Source organism: Cladophialophora immunda (genome assembly GCF_000835495.1).
Source record: "Cladophialophora immunda strain CBS 83496 unplaced genomic scaffold supercont1.7, whole genome shotgun sequence".
Lineage (NCBI taxonomy): Eukaryota > Fungi > Ascomycota > Eurotiomycetes > Chaetothyriales > Herpotrichiellaceae > Cladophialophora > Cladophialophora immunda.
Window position 1 is genome coordinate 2,346,319 of NW_015622547.1, and position 24,272 is coordinate 2,370,590.

Below are 24,272 nucleotides of genomic sequence, written 5' to 3' on the forward strand. Positions count from 1 at the left end.
AACACTCCTTCCTGTCAGTCTCAGCGAAGATTGCCCAGGCATAGAAGCTACAGCCTGCACACTTGAAGTAGAAATATTCATTCCGGGATACCACCACGTCCACATCCCTAAGAAGGGTTTCGAGAATAGCAAAAGTCCTGCATGTAAAATGCTGGTAGCCGGAGCAGCACCGCCTTGCTTGGAAACCGTCATCTGAAAGCAACTACTCTTGTGTCCAAGAGCACATCTTATACAATCATAGTAACCCACGGTCGAAGGGAATCTCCTAGAGACACAAAAGGCAACACCCATCCAACGCTGATATGCACCATCTCAAGTCTTGGACTTTTTGGCTTCGACGGGTATGGTCCCAACACTGTCTTCCAATATATCCGCCGCGCCGCGCTTCTTTCCCCTGGGAGTACCAGCAGCCGGTCGCCCTCCGCTTTTGAGTCTTGGCCAAGAATCAAAAGGGCTCCCTTTTTGAGTTGGACGACGACCAGCATCTATTATATCGGCTTCTTCATTTTTTGCAGGAGCAGGACCACTTGAGCGAAGTGACCTCCTTGTCGCTGGGCAGGGGGACATGTCGTTTGATTTATTGTGGCCGGACGCTCCCGAGGCATATTCCCTTTGATCGGTCGGTTCCTCAATGTCAGTCAAAGCTTCCTCCTCCCGTGCGGCCTCGCGTGCTTTTTGCTGCGCTTCAGTCTGGAAAAGTCGTTTTGGCTTGATTGACCGGCGGGTGAGGGTTCTGAGCCGCTTGACATCGGAGTCTTTGGGCGTGTGCTCCAAGAGACCGAGATCGCCATCATCAATGTCTTCTTCCTCTTCCTCTTCATCGTCAAATCGTCGGTAGACCTTCTTGCCACGGCTTGAGACAGTTAGCAATGAAACCGATGACGAAAGAGCGTGCAACTTACAATACGTAAACCATGCCGTCGTCCTTCTGAATGGCCTCTTCGACCTGTGGATCCAGCTTCTTCCGCTCTCCACTAACCTTACGGCGCTTGGAAGTCCCGGCAATTTTACGAGTAGAGGTAGTTTCCCCGTTCAGGTTCCGCTCGATGAAGGGATTGGACTCACTTTTGTCGACGTGAGGAACTCTGTCACGAGAGTCGGTGTAAATTTGGACCTGCCCGCGGCCGTCATCATTTTCGACGGAGAAGCTTTCGAGTGAGAAGCCGTTGTAGCGTTTATTCTTTCGATCTCTTCTAGGGCTCTGCTCAAAGTCCACCAGATCGTTCACACTCAAGGTATTGTCTTGGAAGAGTGCACGGGCGGCCTTGCTTGCTTTGGGAACCATTTTCTTCCTCGGAGTTTTGACCGGAGTCGGCAGCATGCCGTCGGAGATCGTGGTGGAGGAGGATGCCATAGGTTGAAGGTGCGACTTGGATGGAGGAAGCGTATTGGTGCTTGATGGGAGGGTGTCGCCGTTGGGTGATGGAGGCGAGATGACTTGGACACGACGAGGTGCCTTGTGCTTTGGTGTTGACTCAGGCGACTGAATTCCAGGGGCCGTCCTGGGCCTTGATTTTCTTGATGAACGCGGAGTGGTCACTGACACATCAACTTCAGGTATCTTTTCGCGCCCATCGGGAGTGGTGTGAAGATTGGCGGAGGCAATTCGAGAGCTTGTTCTTGTAGCCCGTCGATTGGAGTAGGTATTAGAACGGTCATAAGCGGCGCCATGTAAAGGAGTCTGAGGAGTCTGAGGAGTCGATGCGATTTGAAGAGGCGGTGTTGAAGTCATTTTGTGCAGCGCACATGCAGCAGTGAAGTGGTGTTCTTCACAGGCAATTGAAGATGTTTCTGCCGGACCTGGGAATTCAAAGCGAAGGGGAGAAAGGACAATCTCAAGTCGCGCAACAGTGAGCTCTCCAGAAGTCAGGCAGTCCGGTCAAGAGCAGTGTAGCAAGAACAGATTACAACAAGAATACAGCGATCGCATCGTAAGGTACAGGCAAGATTGGAGGTCGAGGAGTTTGTTGGAGGTTGGGCCTCTGTCAGGTGCAGCGGCGTGCCAGGTGAGTGGCTGGGAACAGCACATCTTCCAGCGCAGTCAGTGGCTTGCAGGTCTGGGCGTCCAGGGTCCAGGGTTCTCATCCCGAGTGAAACGCGCCCCATCTCGACTACGCGTAAAGCGGCTTTTTGTGTGTTTGCGGTTTCCATTGCGGTCAAACCGCTGCGGACCATAGTAATATGCAGACGACGGGGCATCCTATTTGACCCAAAATCATCTCTTGCTCTTCTACATCATGGATTACAACTCTTCTGGCTTGACCGAGGATGATTCTGCTGCGAGTCTTTGGCAGGGGCCTGCAGAACAAGAGGCCGTCGGCAAACAAGCGCGTGCTGGGAAGCACACATACCAGGGACAACAAGATTATGAGAAAAGCCTGCATCAAGAACTACAGAGTGTCCGTCAGGTTAACGAGGCAATTGAAGGCGTTATACGGAGCCTCCACAAGGCGAAAGGCAATATGAGAGTAAAGATTCAATCTGCTTTCCTCCTACAGTTGATACTGATCGCTAACTTGGGTACCAGACTGTGAACAATACTGTCTCAGCTGCCTCACATCTTCTGAATACGTGGACAAAAATCCTGTCTCAGACCGAACATAACCAGCGTCTTATCCTTGACCCTTCATGGCAAGGCACCAGTCAAGATATCGCGGATATCGAAGAGGAAGCCCTGGAAAAACAGCGCGCTGCTGCTCGTCGAGAAGCCGAACAGGAGGAGAGGAAGAGAGCCGCAGCAAGACAAGCAGAAGAGGAACAGAGGCGCAAAACTGAGACGGCCACCAAGCCTACGAGGGGGGCTTCGCGAGGTACTGGAAGAATCGGTGCATCAGGAAGAGGCGCCGCTCCAAGCACGCAATCCACATCTTACACGCAGGTAGGCGGCGCTAATACCAACAGCATAAAGCGAGGAACAAGCTCCAGCAGAAGAACGACGTCAGGACTTGGGCGAGGGGCAACTGGTAGAGCTCCTCGAGGCCGTGGTTGAATTCTGCCTTCCGTTTAATGGGTTTAACTTATTTTGCCACTGCCCCTTGGATCTACCGCAGAAATCTGTGATACACAACGAGTGGCAAGGACGAATGCAATCTCGTCGCTACCTAGGGAATCTGGAAAGTTGGAAGCTTGCCAACGTGCAAAAAAGTTTTTCTCATGGGCTCCTCTGATACCGGATGATTCAGATATCTCTCTGACCTCACCGCGATCCGCACGAGCCAGGTGGGACATCATTTGTTCTCCAAGCCTGGTCCATCACTAGAGCGCGGAATGGAAGCGAGGGCCAAGTGAGCAGGGTTGAACGTATACCGCTCATTTCGCTGCTACTGATGCGTTGAAAAGGGGCGGTCAAGCCGGCCAAACCGTCTTGCGTGCTTTTAACTGCGGCACAGCGCAAGTAAGCAGGGCTATCAGATATCCTCGGTTCAATCTGGGTTACAGTGATACTGATTGACAAAACCTGGCGGGAATGAGGGCAGAGCAACTGGAAAGGGAATCTGGTTTGCTCGAAAGGATGCAATCGCTCTCTGCCAGCGCAGATTACAGAGATCACAGCATGTCAAAAAGGAACATGGTGGTGAGACGACATTAAGCCTCGATTCAAGAATGGCCTCATTGCTGCCGGACAAATCTACGACCTGGTGTTTGACAGGGGCAGTCTCCCGCGCAACCAGTCCAGATACAATGAGGGACTCTGCCGCTCAGCCAAGTGCAATAACAATGGGAGAAGATGCAATGATTCAAGCGCGATTAAGCCTGCCCAATGACGGGTATTGGCATCTCGAATTGTACGAAGCCAGTAACGTAGTAGGCCTTCTGTCACGATGGGACGTGATAAGAGGGGCACAAGTGAACATGAAGAGAACAGTCTACGTTAGTAGATATGGCAAAGCAAGACCGTCCGCCCGGTCGTGACTCGAGAGCGTCAACAGCTACGAGACTGAGAGGTCAGAGTCCTCGGTACAGAGCGCAGAGGAGCCGATGGTAATGTTGTAGGGGACAAAGAGGTTGTAAAAGCAGCAAGGCCACAAGGCGGCCGCCAAAGGACGAGCCCGGCAGCATCAGCTTTGCCCGTCTATTATTGCTTTGAGCTACGAAGCAAGCAACGCCGGTCTGCGTCACAAACCAGCTTCATCATCCACCTCATTCCAATTGTCCATACCAGCTTGGAAGAGGAACCCTCTACGGAAGCACTCCGCTTTACAACAAGGACGAGACAACGTGTTTGCCGTCAGTCTTACCACCGTCCGGGCCTGGCGAATCAAGACACGACCGACTGCGGAGAAAGTAAACAATGAATTTCGCGCCATATCAGGATGCATCGCCGGAAATGTGAGTTGCGGCCATGACAGAATCTGAGGATGGAGGTAAACAGACAAAGGTACTAATCAACTGCTCAAACAGAGAACGCGCTTTATCGCCTCCTCCTCGCACTTCCATCGATTCGCCTCGAGTCCGGTCGCCTCCTCCCCAGAACAAACCTATACAGCCCACAACTCGTGCCAGCGTCGGTACGGCGACACTGCTCCCTCCCAGTGCGTTTATTAACGATGTCGCAACTGGGCCATCGTTTGCCGGAGAACATAGGGACCAGAGCTTGGAGGCTTTCGAGACAAGCCTGCCGTTAAGAGTAGACTATGAAGCAATGCTGGCATACCTCCTCCTCCCACCAGCCGGAGGCGTTTTTCTCCTCCTGTTCGAGCACAAGAGCGACTATGTGCGGTTTCATGCGTGGCAATCTAGCATGCTCTTCTCGGCCATTTTTTTCGTCCATCTGGTCTTGTCCTGGTCAAAGGTGCTCTCTTGGATGTTATTCACAATCGACCTGCTCTTGATCGGCTTTCTATCGCTTCATGCTTACCGAGACGTTGAGACCCTGGACCATTTCGAAGTGCCTTACTTTGGCAGACTGGCGAATTCCTTTGTCGAGAATGAGTGAACACAGATGCTTGCATCTGACAAAAGAAGTGCTCTGCTGCGGCAGAGTTCATGCTCTGTAGTTCCAGAGTTGGTGCGAAGGAAGGCTCAACCCGAATTTGCCCTAAAAGTTGATTCCGGGCATTGCATGACGGAGTACTCAAATCTCACGACGCCAGAGAACGAGGTACATGGATCGCCAGGGAGCGCACTTGACACTTCCCTGACCCGCATCGCCTTTAGACACCGGCGCATCTCAGAACTGTCGCCTGTTTTGCCCCAGCTTATAAAGGCGCTACCGATCGCCAGACCAGCCGCTTACTCTTCCCAGCAATGATCTGAATTATATTCGACTGCCTTGAAGCCAGTTTGATAGGATACGTCCTAGCTGGGCGGGAAGGTTGAGTTCTTCGGCTGCGGCAAGGAGGGCTGTGTAGCCTCTGCCTTGTCAATGGGGCTGCATCTGTCAGTGATGCCTGTGCCCGTTGCACTTTGTCTTGTGGGTTCTTGTCCATGACGAGATTTCGGGTCGGACACTATGTTCACCCATCAACGGCTTTCCGTTGAGCGAGAAAGGGACAGGCGTACACCGATTGGAATTGACGACCGAGCTGCCCATCGAATGTGTCCAGAACCTCTGTCGGGATCCAATGCTCTAAAAGCAAACATCCATAACATGAATATCCAGGGCAGCCCACGGCGGGAACTTGACTCGACATTGCTCCATAAGCAGATCTACATGGGCTTCACTATGCTTGTGTAGCCAGCTACCGTTGCAGTCACCGCTTCCAAAGGAAATAGACATTGATGCAGAAGCTCGGTGGAGAGAAATCAAGAAGGATAGGGACGGCAGCCTTGGAGAAAGAGTCTTTGGTCAAGTTCATAGACCAAATGGGGGTTAGAAATATAATATAGTGCCTTTGACGGTACTTGAACGTTGATAACCGGGTGTGCAAGCAGAATCGCTCTCAGCTCTTTTTTTCCCCATGTAAGACACCAGAAAGCTGGGCTGACCCCTTTTTGCTTCCAAGAATCAATGGTCCAGCGATCCCTACGACCAGACAGTTCGATTCTTTCATCAACAAACAGTTGCCACGTAGCGTTGCACTTGACTTTGAGAGATAGACACATGCAGAGAGCATACTGACTCTCTGTCTCAACTGTCGTCCGCGGCATTTGATCCTTGTCCCGACCCGACATTCATTCACCCTCGAAGCAAGGCGCATCAGTCCGGAAAATCAAGGGACTGGACGGGTCTGCGAGGCCTAATCCACATTGCCTTCTATCCTCGGGCACATTAGCCTCTGAGATGTCCCCGAGCACGCAAGGTCCTGTTTCATCCATGCCGACACCAAAACCGGCCTCCGGGACAGATCTCAAAACGGGCCACTGGCGGTTCTACCCGGGCACGGAAGGCCGAGGGTCGCCGTGCTGGACGTAGTTCTGCGTGTCCTGTGTCGTCGGGTCAGGATTGAGCGGCAGCCATGGAGTATAGTCCGCGGCGTTCCAGGTGATGTAGTCGGACATCTCCATCGCGAGTTTGGCGTAGTCGTCGGCAAAGTCGTCCGAGGCGGAAGCGTCGAGGAAGCAGCTCGCGTCTGGGAACAGGCCAGCCGACCCGACGGGGTCCACGGTCGCGTGGTTGTAGGGCTGGTCGTTGTCGGTGTTGAGAGTGCTGTAGTCCTGCCTGATGTCGGCGGAGACTCTGGTTATCGAGTCGAAGCCCGTTGGGCGATGAAGCCCGGCCGTGTAATGCGGCGGAGACGTCGCATTGTCCAAAGCCGAATGGAATTCTCCAGCGTCGGGGATTCTGGTCACGATCCTTGAGTCTCTCCCACGATGGCGTCGATCGGCCAGCAGCGGACTCTGCACTTGCTCCATGGCGCTGGATCCTCGACCATCCTCTGCTAAAGACGTGATCATGCCACCCTGGGACGCTGGACTCTTGGTACTCTGGCTTTCGTGCCGGCGCATCTCCGCGCGAGCCATCCTGAGTATCGAAACGTTGGACAAATGGTTGGAATCCACGGGGCTCGAGATCTCGACATTGTCGTCTTCGTCGGCCGAGGACCTAGGGTCCCATTCGAGAGCGATCTTGGAGAACCCGAACCGGTGCAAGAGGGCGACGAGGGGTCGTACCTGCATATTGTAAGCTGCCTGTCCTTCTTCAGTCCCATGGGGCGCGGCGCTTGAAACCTACATGGACATGAGAGCCATCTCGCCCCATCAACGTCATCAGTCTGGTGTTGCAGCGGATGTTTGCTTCTGCTGAGCTTCTTTCCCTCTGCCGACGGTTCTCTGTTGTAGTGCAGTGGATGATTTGTATCTTTGTCGTTTCGTAGGCGGCGGTGAAGCAAAATGGGTCGTCAAATGGTCGAGTTCCGTGTTTCAGTCCAATACCGATCAGCCGCGAGACCTCGTCGGCATGGTGACGGCAACGTCGTTGGCAGTCTCGACGGAAACCCTCAGAGACCTCCTCGAAGGTGGCGGCAAGGGGGAAATTGAATCCAGGAAGCGATACACGCGTCAGGTCGGACACCGCCGTATGGTAGAAAAGGTGAAGAGCAAAGACTGGCCCGAGCATGTTCAATTCCTTGAGGATGTACATGTTGAGATCGGTGATACGAAGTTTCGCGGGGACATTCGCGTACCACGACTCCAGACGATTGAGTAGGTCCACAAAGGGGGAGTCTGGGCCCTGAATATCGCTCGCGGAGAGCGATCCTCTGATCAACCTGGGGAGCACGGCTGGTCAATTATGGCAAAGATCAAAACAAACCAACATACCTAAGGACCTGAGTGCGCAGCTGGACAAGGTAGACGACTTGGCCTCGGTAGTCAACGGGTTGGATCGCTTCTGGACTTTCCATACTCTCGAGTCTGGGTAGTTCCTGTTCGTCAATTGGAACTTGAGACAAGAATTCGGACTCGGGGCGAGGAAGAGGGATTTTCGGGATCGTGTCCTTAGATAGACTGTGCGCATCGACGCCCGAGCCGACAATGCCATCGAGGATGAAGCAAGACCACATAAGCCTCCTGCGGCTCTCATGCTCGCAAGATTCGAAGCCAGACCTCACGCTCGACCTGGAGGTAGCATCAAGGCCAAGGAGACGAGCCAGACGTTGGCAACAGCCGGCCAACACGAAGGCAATGGCGTTTCCGCAAGCACCAGCGCCGTATTCTGAGATGAGGACCAAGGCCTGAACAATTTGTCAATTCAGCCCCAACAAAAGATGTTATTTTCTTAGATCAGGTATGTTCACCATGAGATTTTGCAGGGACGGGATGGCCATGTCTTTCATCGCGATTTCCCTGGCCTTTCTCGCCCACTGAGCACCAGGCACCTCGGTTTCATCATCAGAAAGGCAGAGAGGCCGATGAGTGTCCCAGGACAAGTACTTTGCTCCAAAAGCGCACATTATGTAGATCAATGCTTCATTGTATTCGTCTGTCAACGCACCTCTCTCCAGGGCGTAAATGAAGGTTGGCTTGTGGATAAAACCCAGACACCTCAAGGGATGGACATGATCAAAGTAAGCATCGATCAGGGATCGTAGCACACCCAAGTCCTGCGGAATCGAGTCATCGTTGAGCCTGTGCGCGATGAGCCACGCGTTGGACTGAGACTGCGGAATCTCCAGAGTTCTTACCAGGTTGTCCCCACGGCCTGTTCCCTACTCGAGGCGCTGGTCCGACCCAACCTGGTTTGTAGCGGAGTTGTTTGGATAGGGGGACTGGCAACGTGGCTGGGCGAGGACACCAAGTGTGTTGGCGACCTCGGGCTGTCTCTCCTCGAAATGTCTTCCTGGCCTGGGTAGGTGCACGCGAGACCCTTCTGGCGGCACCGTTCACAGTTCGGTCTCGTCCGGGAGCATCGACATTTGGACCGCCGGCATTCGACACAGGAACCAATAAAGCGCTTGACGATGCCCGACGCTTCGAAGATGCCAGCGGCAGACCGACTCAGCTCCGCCTGCGACAGCGGCCTCCCAGCATTCGTGTATCCGGGGCATTGAACCTCTAGGCGGACGCAGGCACTGCACGCTGGCTGGGCCCGATCGCATTTCACCTTTTGCGGGCGGACCGGTTAGCAACAAGTTCCACCTCTGTCCCAGCAATGGCACCTGAGGGCACCGACCTTGCGAGCCCGACAAATGAGACACGCTGATGGCCGCAGATTAGTCGCGTCATCTCATGATGCCAAACCAATGTGTATCTTACGGGCTTTCGGTCTGGAATCGACCTGCTGTTCCATAGGGGGCGGGAATGTCACATGTCTGTTCCGGAGCGAGCGGCGAGAGGTCGAAGGACAAGCTGAACAGAAGGTTGATGCTGTCGGCGGCTCGCTCGCATCTCGGCGGGCCTTTATATAGAAATGGGAAGCTTGTGGAGAGACAGGGAGATTTGCCTCCTTTGCCCCTTGGAGCCCGAAACTCCGCATTCCCCCGGATAAAGTTCAGTGAAGAAGAGGGGCAAATGGACGGCTCACAGGTTTCAATGGTCTCTGCGTCGTGAAGATCTTCTCTCATTGTTACCGCGTGGCTACCGGGTCTGCTCTAGGAAAGGGTGAGCCACTGTGTGCTGGTCTTGTGTCACGAATGGTCATGGTCTCTACGCAGCCCGACGCTCGAGACAGCAGATGGTTCGTTTCGTGGTGGGCTTTGGAGAGATATTGTCCTAGGGAGAGGGCGACGTGCACAGAGTAATCAATATCTTATGCGCACGGTAACTATTTTACGAGGAGGCCTGTTCTAGAGTATCGTGAGATAGAGACTTGGCCGTTGTTGTAGGCATGCAATGCTCGTTTGGGGGCAACTATACAAATCTCTCTCTGGCCACACTTCTGAGCTCACGCTTCCTCATCCTTGGTGGTATACTCCACCTCGTGCACCTCGGTGGCTTCAATCTTTTCCGCCGCCTGAGTCTTGACCTGTCCAAACCTGCGCATGGGAGTGCTTGAGGCAAACAGCTGATCCACCTCTTCCAAGCTGCGGTTCTTAAGTTCGGGGATGAAGAGATAGGCCACGAAAAACATGGCGGCACAGATGGAGCCGTACACAAAGCCAACCTTCCCACCGAGCCCGGCGTATTGGTCGTTGATCAGGTAAGGGATGGTGAAGGAAGTGACGAAGGTCGTGAGGACGGAGATCACGCAGGCCAGCAAATTCGTCTTCTCCTTGACTCTTGTCGACGCAACTTCGCTGACAATAATGTAGGACCTGTGCAGGGCAAGGAGGTTAGTTCTGAAGGGCTTGAGACGCTCTTTGGAGGAGGATACTAACACTGGTGCCCACGAAAGACTGTACCCGGCTCCAAAAAGCATGACGCTGGCAATCTGTGAGAAATTAGCATTTCGAGATTGTTGTTATCGCCCGGGCATGCCGCATATAGTTGCTTACGCTCATGTGCCTTGCCGCCTGGGTCGGGTCTGAGATTGTGGAAAGGCCTCCTAAAATAAGTAGAAAGAGCGCCATCATGAATGCGCCGAAGAGAAGGATCGGCCTGTGAGGACATTGTCAGTAAAGAACTGACCCTGGCAAATCTCTAAATTGGAATCTTACCTGCGACCAACGGAGTCGACAATAAACCAGGTGAAGATGAGACACACCAACGAGACCACGTTATTGAGCACTGTGAAGACAAATGCCTCGCTTGCAAAGCCTTGCTGTTGGTAGAAGATGACCGAATACTGAGAAACGAAAGCCTGGCCCGTGATTTGCTGTCCAAACATTGCAAGCACGGCGACGGCCGTTCGACGCTGGAGCCACGGTAAGCAGCTGGACGCACAACACCATGACGATATACTGACCCTATTTGTCTTGTCAAACACCTCTCCCCAAGTACCCTTGCTCTCATTAGCACGCTCTCTCTGAAGCATGGCGATGTCGGACTCGATTTCGCCCATCGGCTTGCTGTTCTTGGAGATCTTCTGGAGGGATTTGACGGCGTCTTCAGTGCGATGCTGTGAGAGGAGCCTAGTCCGAGACTGTATTCAGCCTTGATGTCCCCATATCAAACATTCAGCTCAGAAAACTCACCATCGAGGCGATTCGGGTAGCATAAACCAGAGCAGTGCCAGAAGTCCTGCAGGAATGAATTGAAGACCGACCGGGATTCGCCAGCCCGCGTTGCTCTTAAAGTCCTTGGTGCCCAAGTTGACCAGTGAGGCTACCAATTGACCCAGGATGATCATCAACTGGATCGTTGCGTTCCTTTTGTCCCAAGTTAGCTTAGATGCCCAAGCCAGTCGGGTCAAAGTGTGGTGTGTTGATAGCCATGGCCGTCGACAAAATCGGTACACGGAAACTCGTCACGTACATCATTCCTCGAAGCTCACGAGGGCTTGTTTCAGCAAGGTAAATAGGTACCACAATGATCGTCAATCCGGTTGTTGCAAAATTCATCACACGGCCCACTGTAAACTGCGCTGCTGTTGTTGCCGCGGTTTGCAAGGTAATACCTCTTGTAAACTTGTCGTCAGATCGGCATCCCGTATAGCGATTTCATACTCCTTACATGAAGCCATTGGCAATCAGGATCGCTATCGCCGGCTTTCTGCCAAACTTTTGAGCAATCCAGGCGCCGCAAATGACACCCTGATCCGCCAAACATCAGTCAAGGGACCTCCCAGCGATCGGTAGAGGACCACGCATACCAAAGCTTTTCCGAAGAAGGGCACCGAAGTCATGACAGAGGAGAGATACGCTGGCAGGGCGTATTTCCCCGTCTTCTCATAGTATTGGCCGAATATCTTTCCGAAGCCTATATATCATGATCAGCGCGGACGACCAGCAGCATCATGGCGAACTTTGAGCGTACTTTGCATGCCTTGAACGCCACCGAAGTTTCCAACGTCGTACCCAAAGTTGAAGGCACAGCTGGCCGTGTATCTAGGGTATCCAGTCAGTCGTTATCCCCTGGCCCATCCGCAGGTGGAGTGTGATAGTGATATGCCCACATCATGATGAAAACCGTAGTCTTGGAGAATAGCCGGAGACGGCTGCCCATGGTGAGGTTTTCTTCATTCTGCGATTTCATGATGCCGGTATTGGTGTTAGGTTTCAGTTCTTCCTACAGAAAGTCGACGGTCTGGAGGGCGATGCATGGTCCAGGGATAAATAAGAAGCCAGACTGTGAGTGACCTTCCATGTCTCCCCAGAAATGGCGTCAACCAGTAGTTTGATGGCGAATCGCGGAGTTCGGGGCGAGCTCCATCGAGAGAGCCAGAGTCAGATTCCTTGCTTCTGCTTGCAGAGAACATCGAGAACTGGTGTCCAGTTGCCGACGTGAGCGTTGGTTTTGGGAAAAGTTGTGAAAAGCGTGGGAACGAGGCGGGGCCGAGTTGCGCTCACGGAGTTCGCTGTCGGACTTCGGTGACATAACGGCGGGGCCTGGCGACGCGAGGCCAGTCATGATGTTGCTGAACTTGATCTTCGCACTCGGAAATGGGATACGTACCGGAATCTGTTGCAGAAATCTCTGGTCCTAGCCCTGGAAGCTGGGAAGATTCTGGAGGTTGAATTCATCTTCGCTGGCGGGTTCTTTATATACGACCTGTCTCCTTTACTGCATGTTATATGTGCCATCGTGCGTGCATCTAAGAAACAAAAACGTGCCAGGTTGCAATCTGGGAGCTCAAACAACTGTCGAATATGATCCAAAGAACTCACGCCGTTTCAGAGAAACGGCCCAACTTTCTCGTCATCGTCGCTGATGACCTGGGCTTCAGCGACTGCAGTTGTTTCGGGTCAGAAATCCAGACGCCCAACATTGATGCTCTTGCAGCTGAAGCCGCAGGTCTTCGTTTCACCTCTTTCCATGTTGCAGCAGCGTGCTCTCCAACGAGATCGATGCTCATGACCGGCACAGATCACCATATTGCCGGGCTGGGTCAGCTCGCGGAATTCACTCGTAGTTCTGCAGCACACCATGGCCAGCCGGGCCACGAGGGCTACCTCAACGAGAAAGTGGTTGCTGTGCCTGAGCTGCTCCAGGAAGGAGGTTATCACACAATAATGTCCGGGAAATGGCACTTGGGTCTGCAAAAGGAACACCATCCACAGAATCGAGGTTTTACCAGATCATTTGCCTTGCTCCCAGGATGTGCAAATCACTATGGTAGGTCCAAGATATCTGTCCCTCCGGTGGCAACCAGCTCATTGAAGTATTCATACAGCCTGGGAGCCGCCCGAGTATGATCCGACGGCGGAACCGGAGAAGTTCTTCGAAACAGCGACGCGTGCATTACATGTTGAAGACGATCAGTTCGTGGACAAGCTTCCCGACGGCTGGTATTCATCTGACGGATATGGCAACAAGCTGTTGTCATACTTGTCGGAGAGGACGGCAGACGAAAAGTCCAAACCATTCTTCGCCTATCTGCCGTTCTCAGCACCGCACTGGCCCTTGCAAGCGCCCGAGGAGAGTGTTCGCAAGTACCGAAATTTCTACAGTGCTGGCCCGCATGCCCTTCGCGAGGCTCGTCTGAAGCGGTTGATCAGTCTCGGTCTAGTCAAACCTGACATTAATCCGCATCCCGTGGTGAACACCGCGGCGGACGAGGCGCATTGGGACGATTTAGACGAGGAAATCCGTCTCAAGTCAGCTCGTGCGATGGAGGTATACGCCGGAATGGTTGACCGCATGGATTGGAACATCGGCCGAGTGATCGAGTATCTGAAAGAGACGGGCGAGTATAACGACACTCTGATATTGTTCATGTCCGATAACGGAGCCGAGGGAGCCTCGTATGAGGCTTTACCTCTGGTCGGCCAGAACGTCATGAAGCATATCGAAAAGTACTACGACAATAGCTTGGGCAATATTGGGCGAGGTAATTCGTTCGTTTGGTACGGATCACAATGGGCCCAGGCAGCCACCGCGCCTTCACGACTTTTCAAAATGCATTCAACCGAGGGCGGGTGTCGAGTGCCACTTGTTGTCAAGCTGCCGGAATCCCTTTGTGCCTCTCCACAATTTGATGACGTTCGGTCCAAATCTAGTGGCAAGGTGACTGATGCGTTTTGTACGGTCATGGATCTTGTCCCGACGTTTCTCTCTCTGGCAGGGCTGGAGCATCCCGGGACTCAATACAAGGGTCGAGAAATTGCCCCTCTCCGCGGCTGCAGCTGGGTCCCTTTTCTGGAAGCGGTGATGTCGGGCCCAGCATTAGCAACCGACCAAGATCCCCAAATCCACGATAGGAACTATGCTGTCGGCTTCGAAATTGCAGGCTCTGGTGCTCTCAGGCAAGGCGATTGGAAAATTACATTCGTGCCCAGCCCAAGAGGACCTCAGAAGTGGGAATTGTTCAACATCAGCCTTGACCCGGGAGAAACGCATGATCTGCGAGAGACAGAACCAGAAAAGTTCCAAGCACTGCTGGCCCTGTGGGAGAATTACAAAAAGGATGTCGGCGTTGTAGGCCTGGCTGGGGAGTACCCGAGTGTGGTCCAGGGAAAATTCTCGGGCAATGGTGTGGTGGACGAATTTTCCGATCCATACAGTTGGATCAAGTACATTCGGCGTCCGGAAAGGACACCGGAGAGTCTCAAGTCAGTTATACCAACGTGATGAGGTGGCATGGGTTTGTGCATAGCGTCGGGGCCTCGAGCGGGTTCGTTTGAAGGGTCAACAATAGATGTGGGTTCCCCAGAAGAGGTATAGCACTTGGACATACAGAGCGTAGTGGACCGCATAATAGAGGGGTTTATAGCTGTCAAAAGCAAGGCCGCGCTGCGATCATACCCGAAATGGCAGAGACGCATTGCTGGATACCTACCAGTGATTAACAGAAGTGCCTACCTAGCTCGCTAGGTATCTAATACTAGTTAGTGCGGTCGGGTAGCGTTTGGCCAAGAACCTAGTGTGACCGTCATTACACCTCTTGGCACTCTCATCAGTCGCAAGAACTCGGAAGCTGCTTATGTACGAGGTACACATCGACCTATCATCCTGATCACTGATTGGTACTACAACAAAATCTACCATGGAGCCCGAGGATGAAGGAAATGAGGGCCAGGACGTGGCAGAAGACGCCATATCTAATGCGCGCCGCCCCGAAAAACGCATCAAGGCCCCCATAGCATGCGTACCGTGCCGAATGACGAAAACCAGATGTGTTGTGGCGCGAGGTCTTGATTCTTGTGAAGCCTGTCTCAGGAAATCTCGAGCGTGCATCCGACCTGGACCAGCAAAACCGCGTGCGAAATCTTCGCAGAAGATCAGCGAGCTCGAGAGCAAGATTGCGTCGCTTTCACGCGCCTTATCCACGAGATCATATCAGGACCGACCGGGAGAATCCAGTGTTTCTGGCACACCAACACAGTCGGTGTCGTCTGAAAGATCAAGAGATGTTTCAGTTTCATTCGCCCGCCCAACGCTGGAAAACTTCCAAGCATCTCAATCGAGGCACTGTTCCGCTCAAGTCGATCTTGACGTTGTCGGCCGAGGCCTTCTCGATGTGCCAACGGCAGAGGTTCTTTTCGGCCATTGGAACACTTCAATGCGCCCAATCTTGCCAATCGTGTCACCCTCAGAGAACAATTTGCGCGAGTGCAGGAAAGCTAAACCGATGCTGTTCCTTGCCATTCTGAGCGTTGCAAGCGCCTCGATCTTGCCCTCTTTCCAACCACCACTTGTCAAAGAACTGAAACACCAGCTGGCCAGGCAAATCCTTGAACAAGGTAGACGAAGTATCGACCTCATCCAAGCGTGCCTTTTGTACTCTCAGTATTATGCCCATGACCCGGACTCACCACATGCCTTGCCAACTCAATTTGTCTCTGCAGCCATTACTATGTTGTGTGATCTTGGTATGATGGAAAAGATTGCCCGAGGGCCGGACTTTAACAGGCATGAGTCAAGGGAAGTCGCTCGAGCATACTTGGCGTGCTGGTATGCCGCATCAAGGTAATCCGACCGGTCTGCCCTAACTGGCTTCTGCTGATATTCATCTCTCTGCTCGACACTAGCAATGCCACATTGTTCCGACAGCAAACTCTCATGCCTCCATCATCGAATCTTGAAGCTTGCATCGACGTTTTGTCGACTGCAAATTCTATGCCGCGCTCAGATGCCCTACTCTGCAGCCTCGTGCGACTACAAGTTATCCTAGATAATGTGTCAAACACTTTCGACGCAGGGGACAAGAAAGCAGTTGGTGAATTTGACAGTGCGACAGTCCAATACCAGCTGAGAACGTTCCAAGACCGCTTAGGAAGCTGGAACACATCAGCGTCAAACTTCGTCGACCAGCGTCAGTACTTGAAGAGCCTGACCTTGATTTGTGGTCGCCGGTGCTAATACGTCGTAGGCTTGAAGATATGTTCGGCGGAGTTTGCAAGTATATGTATCCACCAAATCGCCTTGCGATGCTATCTCCAGAGACTGTTTGCGAGCAATGAACCCGGGAATTTCCATGCGACCGATATAGTGCTAAGCTCCCAGCATCTTAGCTCAATCTGCTCTTGTCTGGACTCGAGTCAAGCATTACTTGACGCTTACCTATCTCTCGAGACTCGGCTGGCTCGGTCGTTGCCCAATCACTATCTCATGTGGACTTTATATGCAGCGGTAGCTTTGATCAAGCTTACGCCGTTCAGAGAGGCAACGAGAGCCAGGACCCCGGCCACCCATCCCGAAGAAGCATCGGCCATACCACATCTGGACGCGATGCTGAGCAAGATCTCTGAAATTACACAAGACGGATACCTTCCGCAGGCGAAGACCTGGGGCATGGCGTTCGCCAAGCTCAGGTTGTGGTATTTGCACAAGAAGCAGGTGTGCATCAATACCAATGGACGATGTGACAGCGGAAGCGAGGGCCCCGTCTACAGTGTCTTTGGCGACTGGTCTGAGCAATCGCCGACTGAGATCCAGGCTGCGTCCTACTTGGCATCGGCACCTACCCCAGCATCGGCCTTGAGAGGGGCAGGCAACGCAAATCCTGAACCATCGAACAGGCAAGCAACGTCGAGGGGCCAGCTTGAACCTCCTACCGCGGTCGCATTGCCCGGTAATGTCATGCAGTCACCATCAACACCTGACAGACAACCAAGACAGGTCTTTGATGCCACAGTTTCGGCGGAAGCGGCCTATGACCCTTTCACATATGCAGCGACTAATTGGGATGACCTGCTCTTGGATGCTAACTCGCTCCGGGAGTTTGATTCTCTCATGATGGACGACTCCGATTCTTGGTTGAAGATGTTGATGTAAATCCGTGCCATTGACCCGATGAAGAGCTGGATCAATTCAAAATCTCGTTGATTTGCTGTGCAACTACCACCGGTGATTGCAATGATGCAATCCTTCTGAAGTCTGACCCCCGTGTACCAATTCGGGAGGTGGTTTCGCCACCGAGGTTGATGATGAGTGGTGTTTTGATGTATATGGGCAACATTCGTATCCATGTTCTCATATCGGAGGCCTAGCTGCCAATACTGAGCCGTGTTGAAAAGAGCCAATAAGAACTAAACAGCGGCTGAGATTCCGAAGCGGAGAAGGAAACGAAAGGGTTAAATAATATAGCATCTAGTCTACCCTACCACGTAAAAGCGACTTTTAGGTGATGTGTCCGGCCATGCTTCAATGCGTTGCTGCCCGCCCTTCTACTCTTCTTACCTCTATCACTGCTTCTCGTATAGCTATAGCGGCATCCCCATCCGTCCGGTGATGGCATCCTTACGGAAAAAGCAATGGATACAAGACAATCGGGATGCTGCAACGCCGATACGTGGGCTAACGCGACAATCGACCGGACTCGGATCCTTCTCCTTCCCACCCATTCCGTTTGGCGAACTGCATGGCATGGTTCGACTGCTCCTGACAAGCACGCAACAGATCAGATACTTCCGCACGATATCCAACGAAGTACACCCCATTTGAGAAAGACCGGGCATTGAGACTTCTGGTCTGCACAGAAGCTGGCGACTCGTTGCTCTTCCTACAAGGGCACCGGGGCAACAAATCTCCTTTTGCCATATCTGTGACGAACCCTCACGTGTTACGCGGATGGTAGAGACAGCAGAATCGAGCAGGATTGCACCCTAGCAGACACAGTCTTTGATTTGATCAACGACCTTGGCCGACATTGGGAGACCGACAGCGCACCCTCGTCCAGAGGCTCCCCAGTTGTTCACACCATCATCACGATGAACTGGTTGCAGCGAGCCAGAAACCGGCCCCCCAAGCTAGGTCTGCTCGGGGTGTAATCAATCAAAGCAAAGAAATTAGATATTATCCACAGGATGCTTGAATGTGATCTCGTATTTGCCTTAGGTTAAAGTACGGCACGAGAACTTGCTGCGGGCTCCCACGTCAAACATCGCTCTACGGGGAGAGGGAGTCACGTATAACTATTAGACGATCTCTATTAACAGTACTAGTGGGTGCCTTAATTGATTGATTATGTACCCAATAGCATTCTTAGCCGAGGTCGCGCCGATCTGAATTCGCGGATCTCAAGCCAGTGGCATGGCGCCATGAACCAGAATCCGCAATTAAGGCTGTGCCCATTCCCTTTCTGGGTGCTTCCGATTGGGGGGCGACCACGTCGAGATGGATTGAATGATTTGAAAGTTTTGGCATCACGACTGACTACAATACCTCACAGAGTGATGCGCAACCGCCTCGCAGGATGCTAAGAATACAAGACCAAAATCGCAGACACGAGGGGGCCAACACGCAGAGACCGGCCTGAAGCTTCAGACTCGACGATGGAAAGCCAGCTGCGGCCTGATGGTGGTTGTTGTATTGGGTAATTGGGATTTGTAGAATGGCTAGAAGCATTCAACCAGCTGCTTCATTAACGCGGCCCCCTTTTCCACAGTAAATGACGGTACATATTATCTATAGTTCTTATACTCCTTCCAGTGCTACCTCTCTAATCCAGATTGTATTGCAACCCTGCAATATTACTATCAGCACTTCAACTATATCCTAGTCCAGGATGTCAACTCTGCGGCTCGTTCTTAAACTTGCCCGAGCGGATCCAATTGCAGATCTCGTGCCGGACCAAGGCATTGGGCTCCAATTCACGCTTCCACCCGTCCCCTTTAACGACTCAATCACCGAGCCCGAACACATCGACACCTCACTCGAGGCTCGCCAAACCACTGGGCTCGCAAGCTGGATGGCCCATTGGTATCCCCCTCCCCAGTGTAGCGACAGTGCTTGTACCGTCACGTCAGAGGACGATCTTCCGCACATCCAGATCAACGGAGACGGGTTCACCCCTGGCGGACTAGTCTTTGGCGGCATCTATAACTGGCCCGCCAACACCTTATCTTGGGGCGGCAACGCCAATGCACAGAGCTGACCAGGATACAGAGATGGGTCGTTCGGACTGCAGACTTCCGTCATCGATTGTCGACCTTTTGATCAGGCTCACAGCGCAACCTCCTACGCCGCTGCTTACGACTTGGATACCGCGAGCTGGACGTCATTCGTATGGCTCTACACCGGTTGCGCGGTTTTGTGAGCCCGCTTTCCAGTAAAAGGTCGCTCGCAGGCGCAGTCAGGACTCAGAGGTGCAATTACGAGGGATGCTGTGCAACAACAACAGATGCAAAGGACTCGGTCGGGACGAGGAAGCTGCTTACTTTGTGGACACCTGGAAGGGCATCATGCTCGCTCACACTCATTACTTTCTCGGCAACAACTGGAGGACACGTTCGGCCACATGCCCTTAGCGAGGTATTGTGATAATATCGCTTCTTTTGTTAGCTAGCTGTAAGGTTCCGAAGTCTGCCTCTTCTCCTTGGTATGGACAAGTGTGTGAGGGTTGCTATTTTTCGTGCTGATGGCCGAATTTATGTCCTTGTGCGCTCAGGAGGCTGTATCGTCCAATAACCAATCCGTTCACTCCGTCATCGATGCTTCCTTTACTCCCTTTGGCGGGTTTCAGAGTCCATATGACATCCCAGTCTTGTCTAAGTTTTCAGCCTCGCCCGAATCGAGAGAGTGTTTTTGATCTGATGACCCCCATCGTGTTGGCGCCTTTTCAGTTGCCGTTCACATACTCTCAGGTGACGTGAAATGAGGCGTTGCGTCAGCTGAAGCTCGAAATACGAAGGCCCGGATGGCGGTTCTTCGGTCGAACAGAGGGGTAAGATGCGAGAATCGTGTTTGGTCTCGTCTCAAGAGTCAAGAAAGAAGTCCCACCGAGTTGCGTGGGAAGTGTCGCTTCAGTCAGACCGCTAATGCAACGCACTGGTCAAGTTTGGGAACACACTAGTCTTTCGGAACTCGAAGAAGCGAAACCTAGTTCGAAGGGACTCCGTGTTGAGGTTGAGGGGCCCCAAGAGGCACGTAAGGCTGAGCATGGACATGAGATGAATTCCACCCACAACTCTATACGAAGCTGGCGGTATCGAGATTAGATTCGTGCAGGATAGTAGTCTACTAAATGAAATGCAGTTGAACAGACAAAGTGGCAGGATTGTCATGCGAAATGTAATGCTCGTTCCAGGGTTGGTGACTTTTACCTTGGTGTTGCACTGTTTGATGCCCAAATACGTTCCGCTCTTGGCTCTGCGGAGGACTTCCTCTTTTGGTAGTTGAGTGTTACAAAGGGCTCCTTAAGACTGTCCAATAGGCTTCATAGGTGCCGTTCAGCTCCATGATTTCTCGCAACTTTACCAGTCAAGGATGCTCAAGATCCCATTGAATTACTTTTACCGCCTTCACACGACCTCAACTCTAGTTTGACTTCGTAGGCCGTACCATAGAGCGGGCTCGTTCAGACCTTTGAGGTTCTCAGGTTAGTCCCGTGAATGTCGTAAGGCTAGCCATGCTGTTGACTACTCTTGAGTAGCTCGTATCTGCGCTTCGCCTCAAAGAGCTGGAGCACAGCTTCAAATATCGGTCCAGGCTTCTGGCGGACCTAGATTCAGTTGTCTACTCGAGAAATTGGTAATGCCAACACTGAGAACTGGCCCGATGTCCTCGGATCCCGCAAGCCACTCTCATGCAAAATGCGACGGTAGCCAATGCCTTCCCGCTTACATGCATGCATGTCCTTCAGCTCAGCCATCCCATTCAGATATGCCAAGGTCGATGGATAGTTCGCTTTGCAACATGCCAGCAGAACGTGTTGCTCGTGCCAAACCACCGGCACGATGCATACATTTGCCAACACTGGAAAGCGACGTGATGCATTTAAGGCTCAAGGATTCCCTTCGGCTGAGCCTTTGCCTTCTCTCATTTCTTTAGACAAGCAACATCCATGGATTCTGCGACTCAGATCTCTCGGCTTGGGCCAGAAGAAGAAACTACAGCGTCTAACGCCAGGATGTCGGATTGTCGTACTAGCAATGTCGAGCGGCCATGCTTCTGTCCGCCTCATCCCAACTACTACAATAACGCTCCACCTGAGCAATTGCAACGCCAACTTCAGACTGGCAGTGATGAAGTCCCGCTTAGCCGTCCTACAGGAACTGTTCTCGGGCTGAATGACGGCTGCATCTTTCCACCCGATCATTTCGCCCAGGCCCCAAGTGCACGCATGTTGGCAAGTGCAGCAGCAAATCGCACACCACTTCGCAACGAGGTCCGGTTAGTTTGATTTCAGCACTGACATAAAGGGTTGAAAAATGCTAATGGGTTTCTTCAGAGTGGCAGTCGTGCTGGTCGATTTCAGCGACCAGCAAATGAGTCCCGATCACAATGCCGCCCACTTTGAGCGACTGTTCTTCCGCCCGGGTGGTATTGGCTCCGGCAGCGTCAGTGAGTTCTACAGCAATGCTAGTGGCGGCAACATCTCCTTGGTCCGGAGGGTGGCTGGCCCTTTCCGAATGCCCCATCCAAAGGCCTACTATGCCAATGGCGATGCTGGGCGTGGCGGATCCAACGGAACCATTCGTCCGAATACTCGAGATCTTGGGGAGGATGCCCTGACAGCGGCGGTCACTCAGTTTGCCGACCTTGGTGACTACGATAACGACCACAACGGCTACGTGGATGCGTTCATCGTCGTCCACGCTGGGACAGGGACCGAAGAGTCCAGCAACATGAATGACATCTGGTCTGTCAAATGGGTGCTTTACAGACAGAGAGTCGTCGGCCGAGCAAAAGTCTACGGATTTCTGACCATCCCAGAGGATGCCCAAGTCGGCGTCTGTGCACACGAACTGGGCCATCTACTGTTCGGATGGCCCGACCTCTATGACATAGACTACAGCTCCCCAGGAATCGGAAACTGGTGTGTAATGGCTGGGGGAACGTGGGGTGGATCTCCTCCAGGGTCTCGGCCTTGTCATCCATCCGCATGGTGCAAGGCCCAGCAGCAATGGGTCACTGTGGTTAACGAGACAACCAACCGCCCTGTTTCCTTCCAAGATGTGAAGACGGCCCATAATGTCCATCGCGTGTGGACGAACGGAGACCTGAGCAGCCAGGAATATTTCCTCCTCGAGAAACGTCAGCAAACAGGTTATGACACATCCCTCCCTGGAGAAGGGCTTCTCAGTAAGCCTCATGGCCCCCATCCCCTGCCCCAAGATTGCCGTTCCTTGCTGACCCAAAGACAGTCTGGCACGTCGATGACGCTGTTCCGGATAACAGCAACGAGAGCCATCGCAAGGTTGACCTCATGCAGGCTGACGGGTTGGGACAGCTTTATAGCAGGGCCGGAGGACGTGGTGATCCCGGCGATCCGTTCCCGGGAAGCTCCAACAATCGCACGTTTGCGACCTTTACCAACCCCAGCAGCAGGAGTTATACCGGGCGGGACACGGGTGTGGCCGTGTCGGAAATCACAGCTGTAGGAGCAGTGACCAACACAAACATCAAGGTCCGATGATTAGGTGGTCACTTTCGCGGGTCAATGTTCGCAGTCTGCATGCCAGTTGCAGCTTGCAAGGTGTTGTCCTTTAGGTTTCTCAGTTGCGCTTGAGGAATGAGGTATACGTTTAATGCCAGTTGATGTCAGCGGTCTCTTATTACCTGCAGCACAACTTTGTAAGAAATGCCCACCAAGAACCAGTTAAAGTCGCACAAGTGGGCGAAAGGGTGAGCCAGGTTAAATTGATGGATCACGCACACCGAGTTCTTCCCCACCCATGATCCAATGGCTCCACTGTGCTGTAAATAAGGTCAAGGCCAATGAGATTGATCGCGCCGGTGGGAAAGAAGCTGACATCAGGATCAGGCGACCTCTTTATAAGTACAGTCCCGTCGAATTTGGCTAGGAATAGACACGAGCAGGAGACCTGGCTATACGCATTGAAGGGGTCGAGAACTCTTTATTGAAAACTCCGCTTCAGGACCAGCAAGGTGAATGATAAGAAATGTGTTTTGGTCCGAGCGTAATCTCAATATATGCCTGGAATCAGCTTGTACTTCACCCTCCTCTGAACGTCCTTATAGGTTTCTCCGTACTGGAACACACCGAGTCAGCGACAATACCGAATCAATGCTTATGCGTTTATGATCGGGTAGGGAGATCAGATACATACCCGGCTGGTAAGGTAATCCTCCAGGACCGGAACTCCTCGCGTCGCGAAATCGCGGAAAAAGAAGGTAAAGGTAACGACGCTCCATCCCAGCCCACCCGCGATCAATGCGTATGCTGAGCGCCAGATTGTGTAGGCTCCATAATTGATGTTCGTGGCAAGGGAGAACAGGCCACCTGCGTAGGGCTTGCCACGGTTGGCAGGATCTTGTTTGAAGCTTTTCCTCTGGAACTCCGAGACTGCTTCCACCAGGAGGCCAATGGCATATAGCCCAGCACCAACCGAGACAGGCGAATAGAGGAGATCCGTGTAGTTGGACGACGCCGGTGACTGAGAAGTAACGGCCCAAAGGGACAGGATCGTGTTCACTGAGTTAAAAATGGTGTTGAACAAGGAAATCCCAAAGGCCGAACCCGCGGGCAGTTCTTGTTCCGATACGCAGAGCATGTGCACGTTTTGTTTCACGCTGCTCCCGAGAGCCAACAGCAACACGAGCTGATAGTATGGTTTGAGTCCGAGAGCGTGCGATGGGCCGGTGACGTCGCCGGCATCCACGGTGCGTGCACCCAGGGCCTGCAAGAATCGCAGTCCTAGACCCCGGGAGAGAAGAGAGTATTGCCAAAAGACGTCGGCGGTGCGAAGACCCACGAAGAGGGCGCGGCCGAGGATAGACGGCGCCTTGTTGCGCGAGACGTTATCGCGTAAAGGCGGCGACATGGCCGTGGAATGGTAGGTGAGAAACGAATGGTTGAAGAGATGGAGAACAAGGCTTTGCGGGAGAAGTTGACGGAAGCGTCACTCGCTCGACCGCCGGAAGGTCATATACACCCTAAATCTCCTATATGTGCCTCGAACTAGAGGCTGTAGCGTGGCGCAGGTGGTTATATACCGTACCGCGGCTGC

General features: G+C 52.8%; 7 protein-coding genes across 7 annotated transcripts; 4 read left to right on the forward strand and 3 right to left on the reverse strand.

Moving 5' to 3' along the window:
* Positions 1–10: 10 nt before the first annotated feature.
* PV07_11544 (uncharacterized protein) lies at positions 11–1,985 on the reverse strand. The gene is made up of 2 exons (XM_016398990.1): positions 903–1,985; positions 11–853 (listed from the first exon to the last, which is right to left on the reverse strand). Exons 1-2 carry the CDS (start codon positions 1,730–1,732, stop codon positions 313–315), a joined length of 1,371 nt encoding a protein of 456 aa, XP_016243552.1. The 5' UTR covers positions 1,733–1,985; the 3' UTR covers positions 11–312.
* Positions 1,986–2,153: 168 nt separating this feature from the next.
* Positions 2,154–3,759, forward strand: PV07_11545 (uncharacterized protein). Its single transcript, XM_016398991.1, has 2 exons — positions 2,154–2,468; positions 2,528–3,759. The coding sequence occupies exons 1-2, from the start codon at positions 2,238–2,240 to the stop codon at positions 2,987–2,989; spliced, it is 693 nt and encodes a 230-aa protein (XP_016243553.1). The 5' UTR covers positions 2,154–2,237; the 3' UTR covers positions 2,990–3,759.
* Positions 3,760–4,059: 300 nt separating this feature from the next.
* Positions 4,060–5,945, forward strand: PV07_11546 (uncharacterized protein). The gene is made up of 2 exons (XM_016398992.1): positions 4,060–4,329; positions 4,402–5,945. Exons 1-2 carry the CDS (start codon positions 4,292–4,294, stop codon positions 4,934–4,936), a joined length of 573 nt encoding a protein of 190 aa, XP_016243554.1. The 5' UTR covers positions 4,060–4,291; the 3' UTR covers positions 4,937–5,945.
* A 367-nt stretch (positions 5,946–6,312) lies between these two features.
* PV07_11547 (uncharacterized protein) lies at positions 6,313–11,952 on the reverse strand (the record flags this gene model as incomplete). The annotated part of the gene is made up of 15 exons (XM_016398993.1): positions 6,313–7,053; positions 7,115–7,649; positions 7,702–8,114; positions 8,178–8,508; positions 9,768–10,133; positions 10,197–10,249; positions 10,314–10,416; positions 10,476–10,672; positions 10,724–10,889; positions 10,953–11,126; positions 11,233–11,376; positions 11,431–11,510; positions 11,570–11,676; positions 11,734–11,804; positions 11,873–11,952. The coding sequence occupies 15 exons, from the start codon at positions 11,950–11,952 to the stop codon at positions 6,313–6,315; spliced, it is 3,561 nt and encodes a 1,186-aa protein (XP_016243555.1).
* A 2,950-nt stretch (positions 11,953–14,902) lies between these two features.
* Positions 14,903–17,475, forward strand: PV07_11548 (uncharacterized protein; the record flags this gene model as incomplete). The annotated part of the gene is made up of 3 exons (XM_016398994.1): positions 14,903–15,825; positions 15,888–16,171; positions 16,229–17,475. 3 exons carry the CDS (start codon positions 14,903–14,905, stop codon positions 17,131–17,133), a joined length of 2,112 nt encoding a protein of 703 aa, XP_016243556.1. The 3' UTR covers positions 17,134–17,475.
* Positions 17,476–18,865: 1,390 nt separating this feature from the next.
* PV07_11549 (uncharacterized protein) lies at positions 18,866–19,234 on the forward strand (the record flags this gene model as incomplete). Its single annotated transcript, XM_016398995.1, has 1 exon — positions 18,866–19,234. One exon carries the CDS (start codon positions 18,866–18,868, stop codon positions 19,232–19,234), a length of 369 nt encoding a protein of 122 aa, XP_016243557.1.
* A 3,904-nt stretch (positions 19,235–23,138) lies between these two features.
* Positions 23,139–24,257, reverse strand: PV07_11550 (uncharacterized protein). Its single transcript, XM_016398996.1, has 2 exons — positions 23,373–24,257; positions 23,139–23,294 (listed from the first exon to the last, which is right to left on the reverse strand). Exons 1-2 carry the CDS (start codon positions 24,084–24,086, stop codon positions 23,229–23,231), a joined length of 780 nt encoding a protein of 259 aa, XP_016243558.1. The 5' UTR covers positions 24,087–24,257; the 3' UTR covers positions 23,139–23,228.
* Positions 24,258–24,272: the final 15 nt, after the last annotated feature.

Bases quoted from the DNA above. Each gene is read 5' to 3' on its own strand.
- PV07_11550 (XM_016398996.1), bottom strand. From the start codon at position 24,086: ATGTCGCCGCCTTTACGCGATAACGTCTCGCGCAACAAGGCGCCGTCT. The intron at 23,295-23,372 runs GTATGTATCTGA...GGTGTGTTCCAG, and splicing joins AGGATTACCTTACCAGCCGG to TACGGAGAAACCTATAAGGA.
- PV07_11545 (XM_016398991.1), top strand. From the start codon at position 2,238: ATGGATTACAACTCTTCTGGCTTGACCGAGGATGATTCTGCTGCGAGT. The intron at 2,469-2,527 runs GTAAAGATTCAA...CTTGGGTACCAG, and splicing joins AGGCGAAAGGCAATATGAGA to ACTGTGAACAATACTGTCTC.
- PV07_11544 (XM_016398990.1), bottom strand. From the start codon at position 1,732: ATGACTTCAACACCGCCTCTTCAAATCGCATCGACTCCTCAGACTCCT. The intron at 854-902 runs GTAAGTTGCACG...AACTGTCTCAAG, and splicing joins GACGGCATGGTTTACGTATT to CCGTGGCAAGAAGGTCTACC.
- PV07_11546 (XM_016398992.1), top strand. From the start codon at position 4,292: ATGAATTTCGCGCCATATCAGGATGCATCGCCGGAAAT. The intron at 4,330-4,401 runs GTGAGTTGCGGC...CTGCTCAAACAG, and splicing joins CAGGATGCATCGCCGGAAAT to AGAACGCGCTTTATCGCCTC.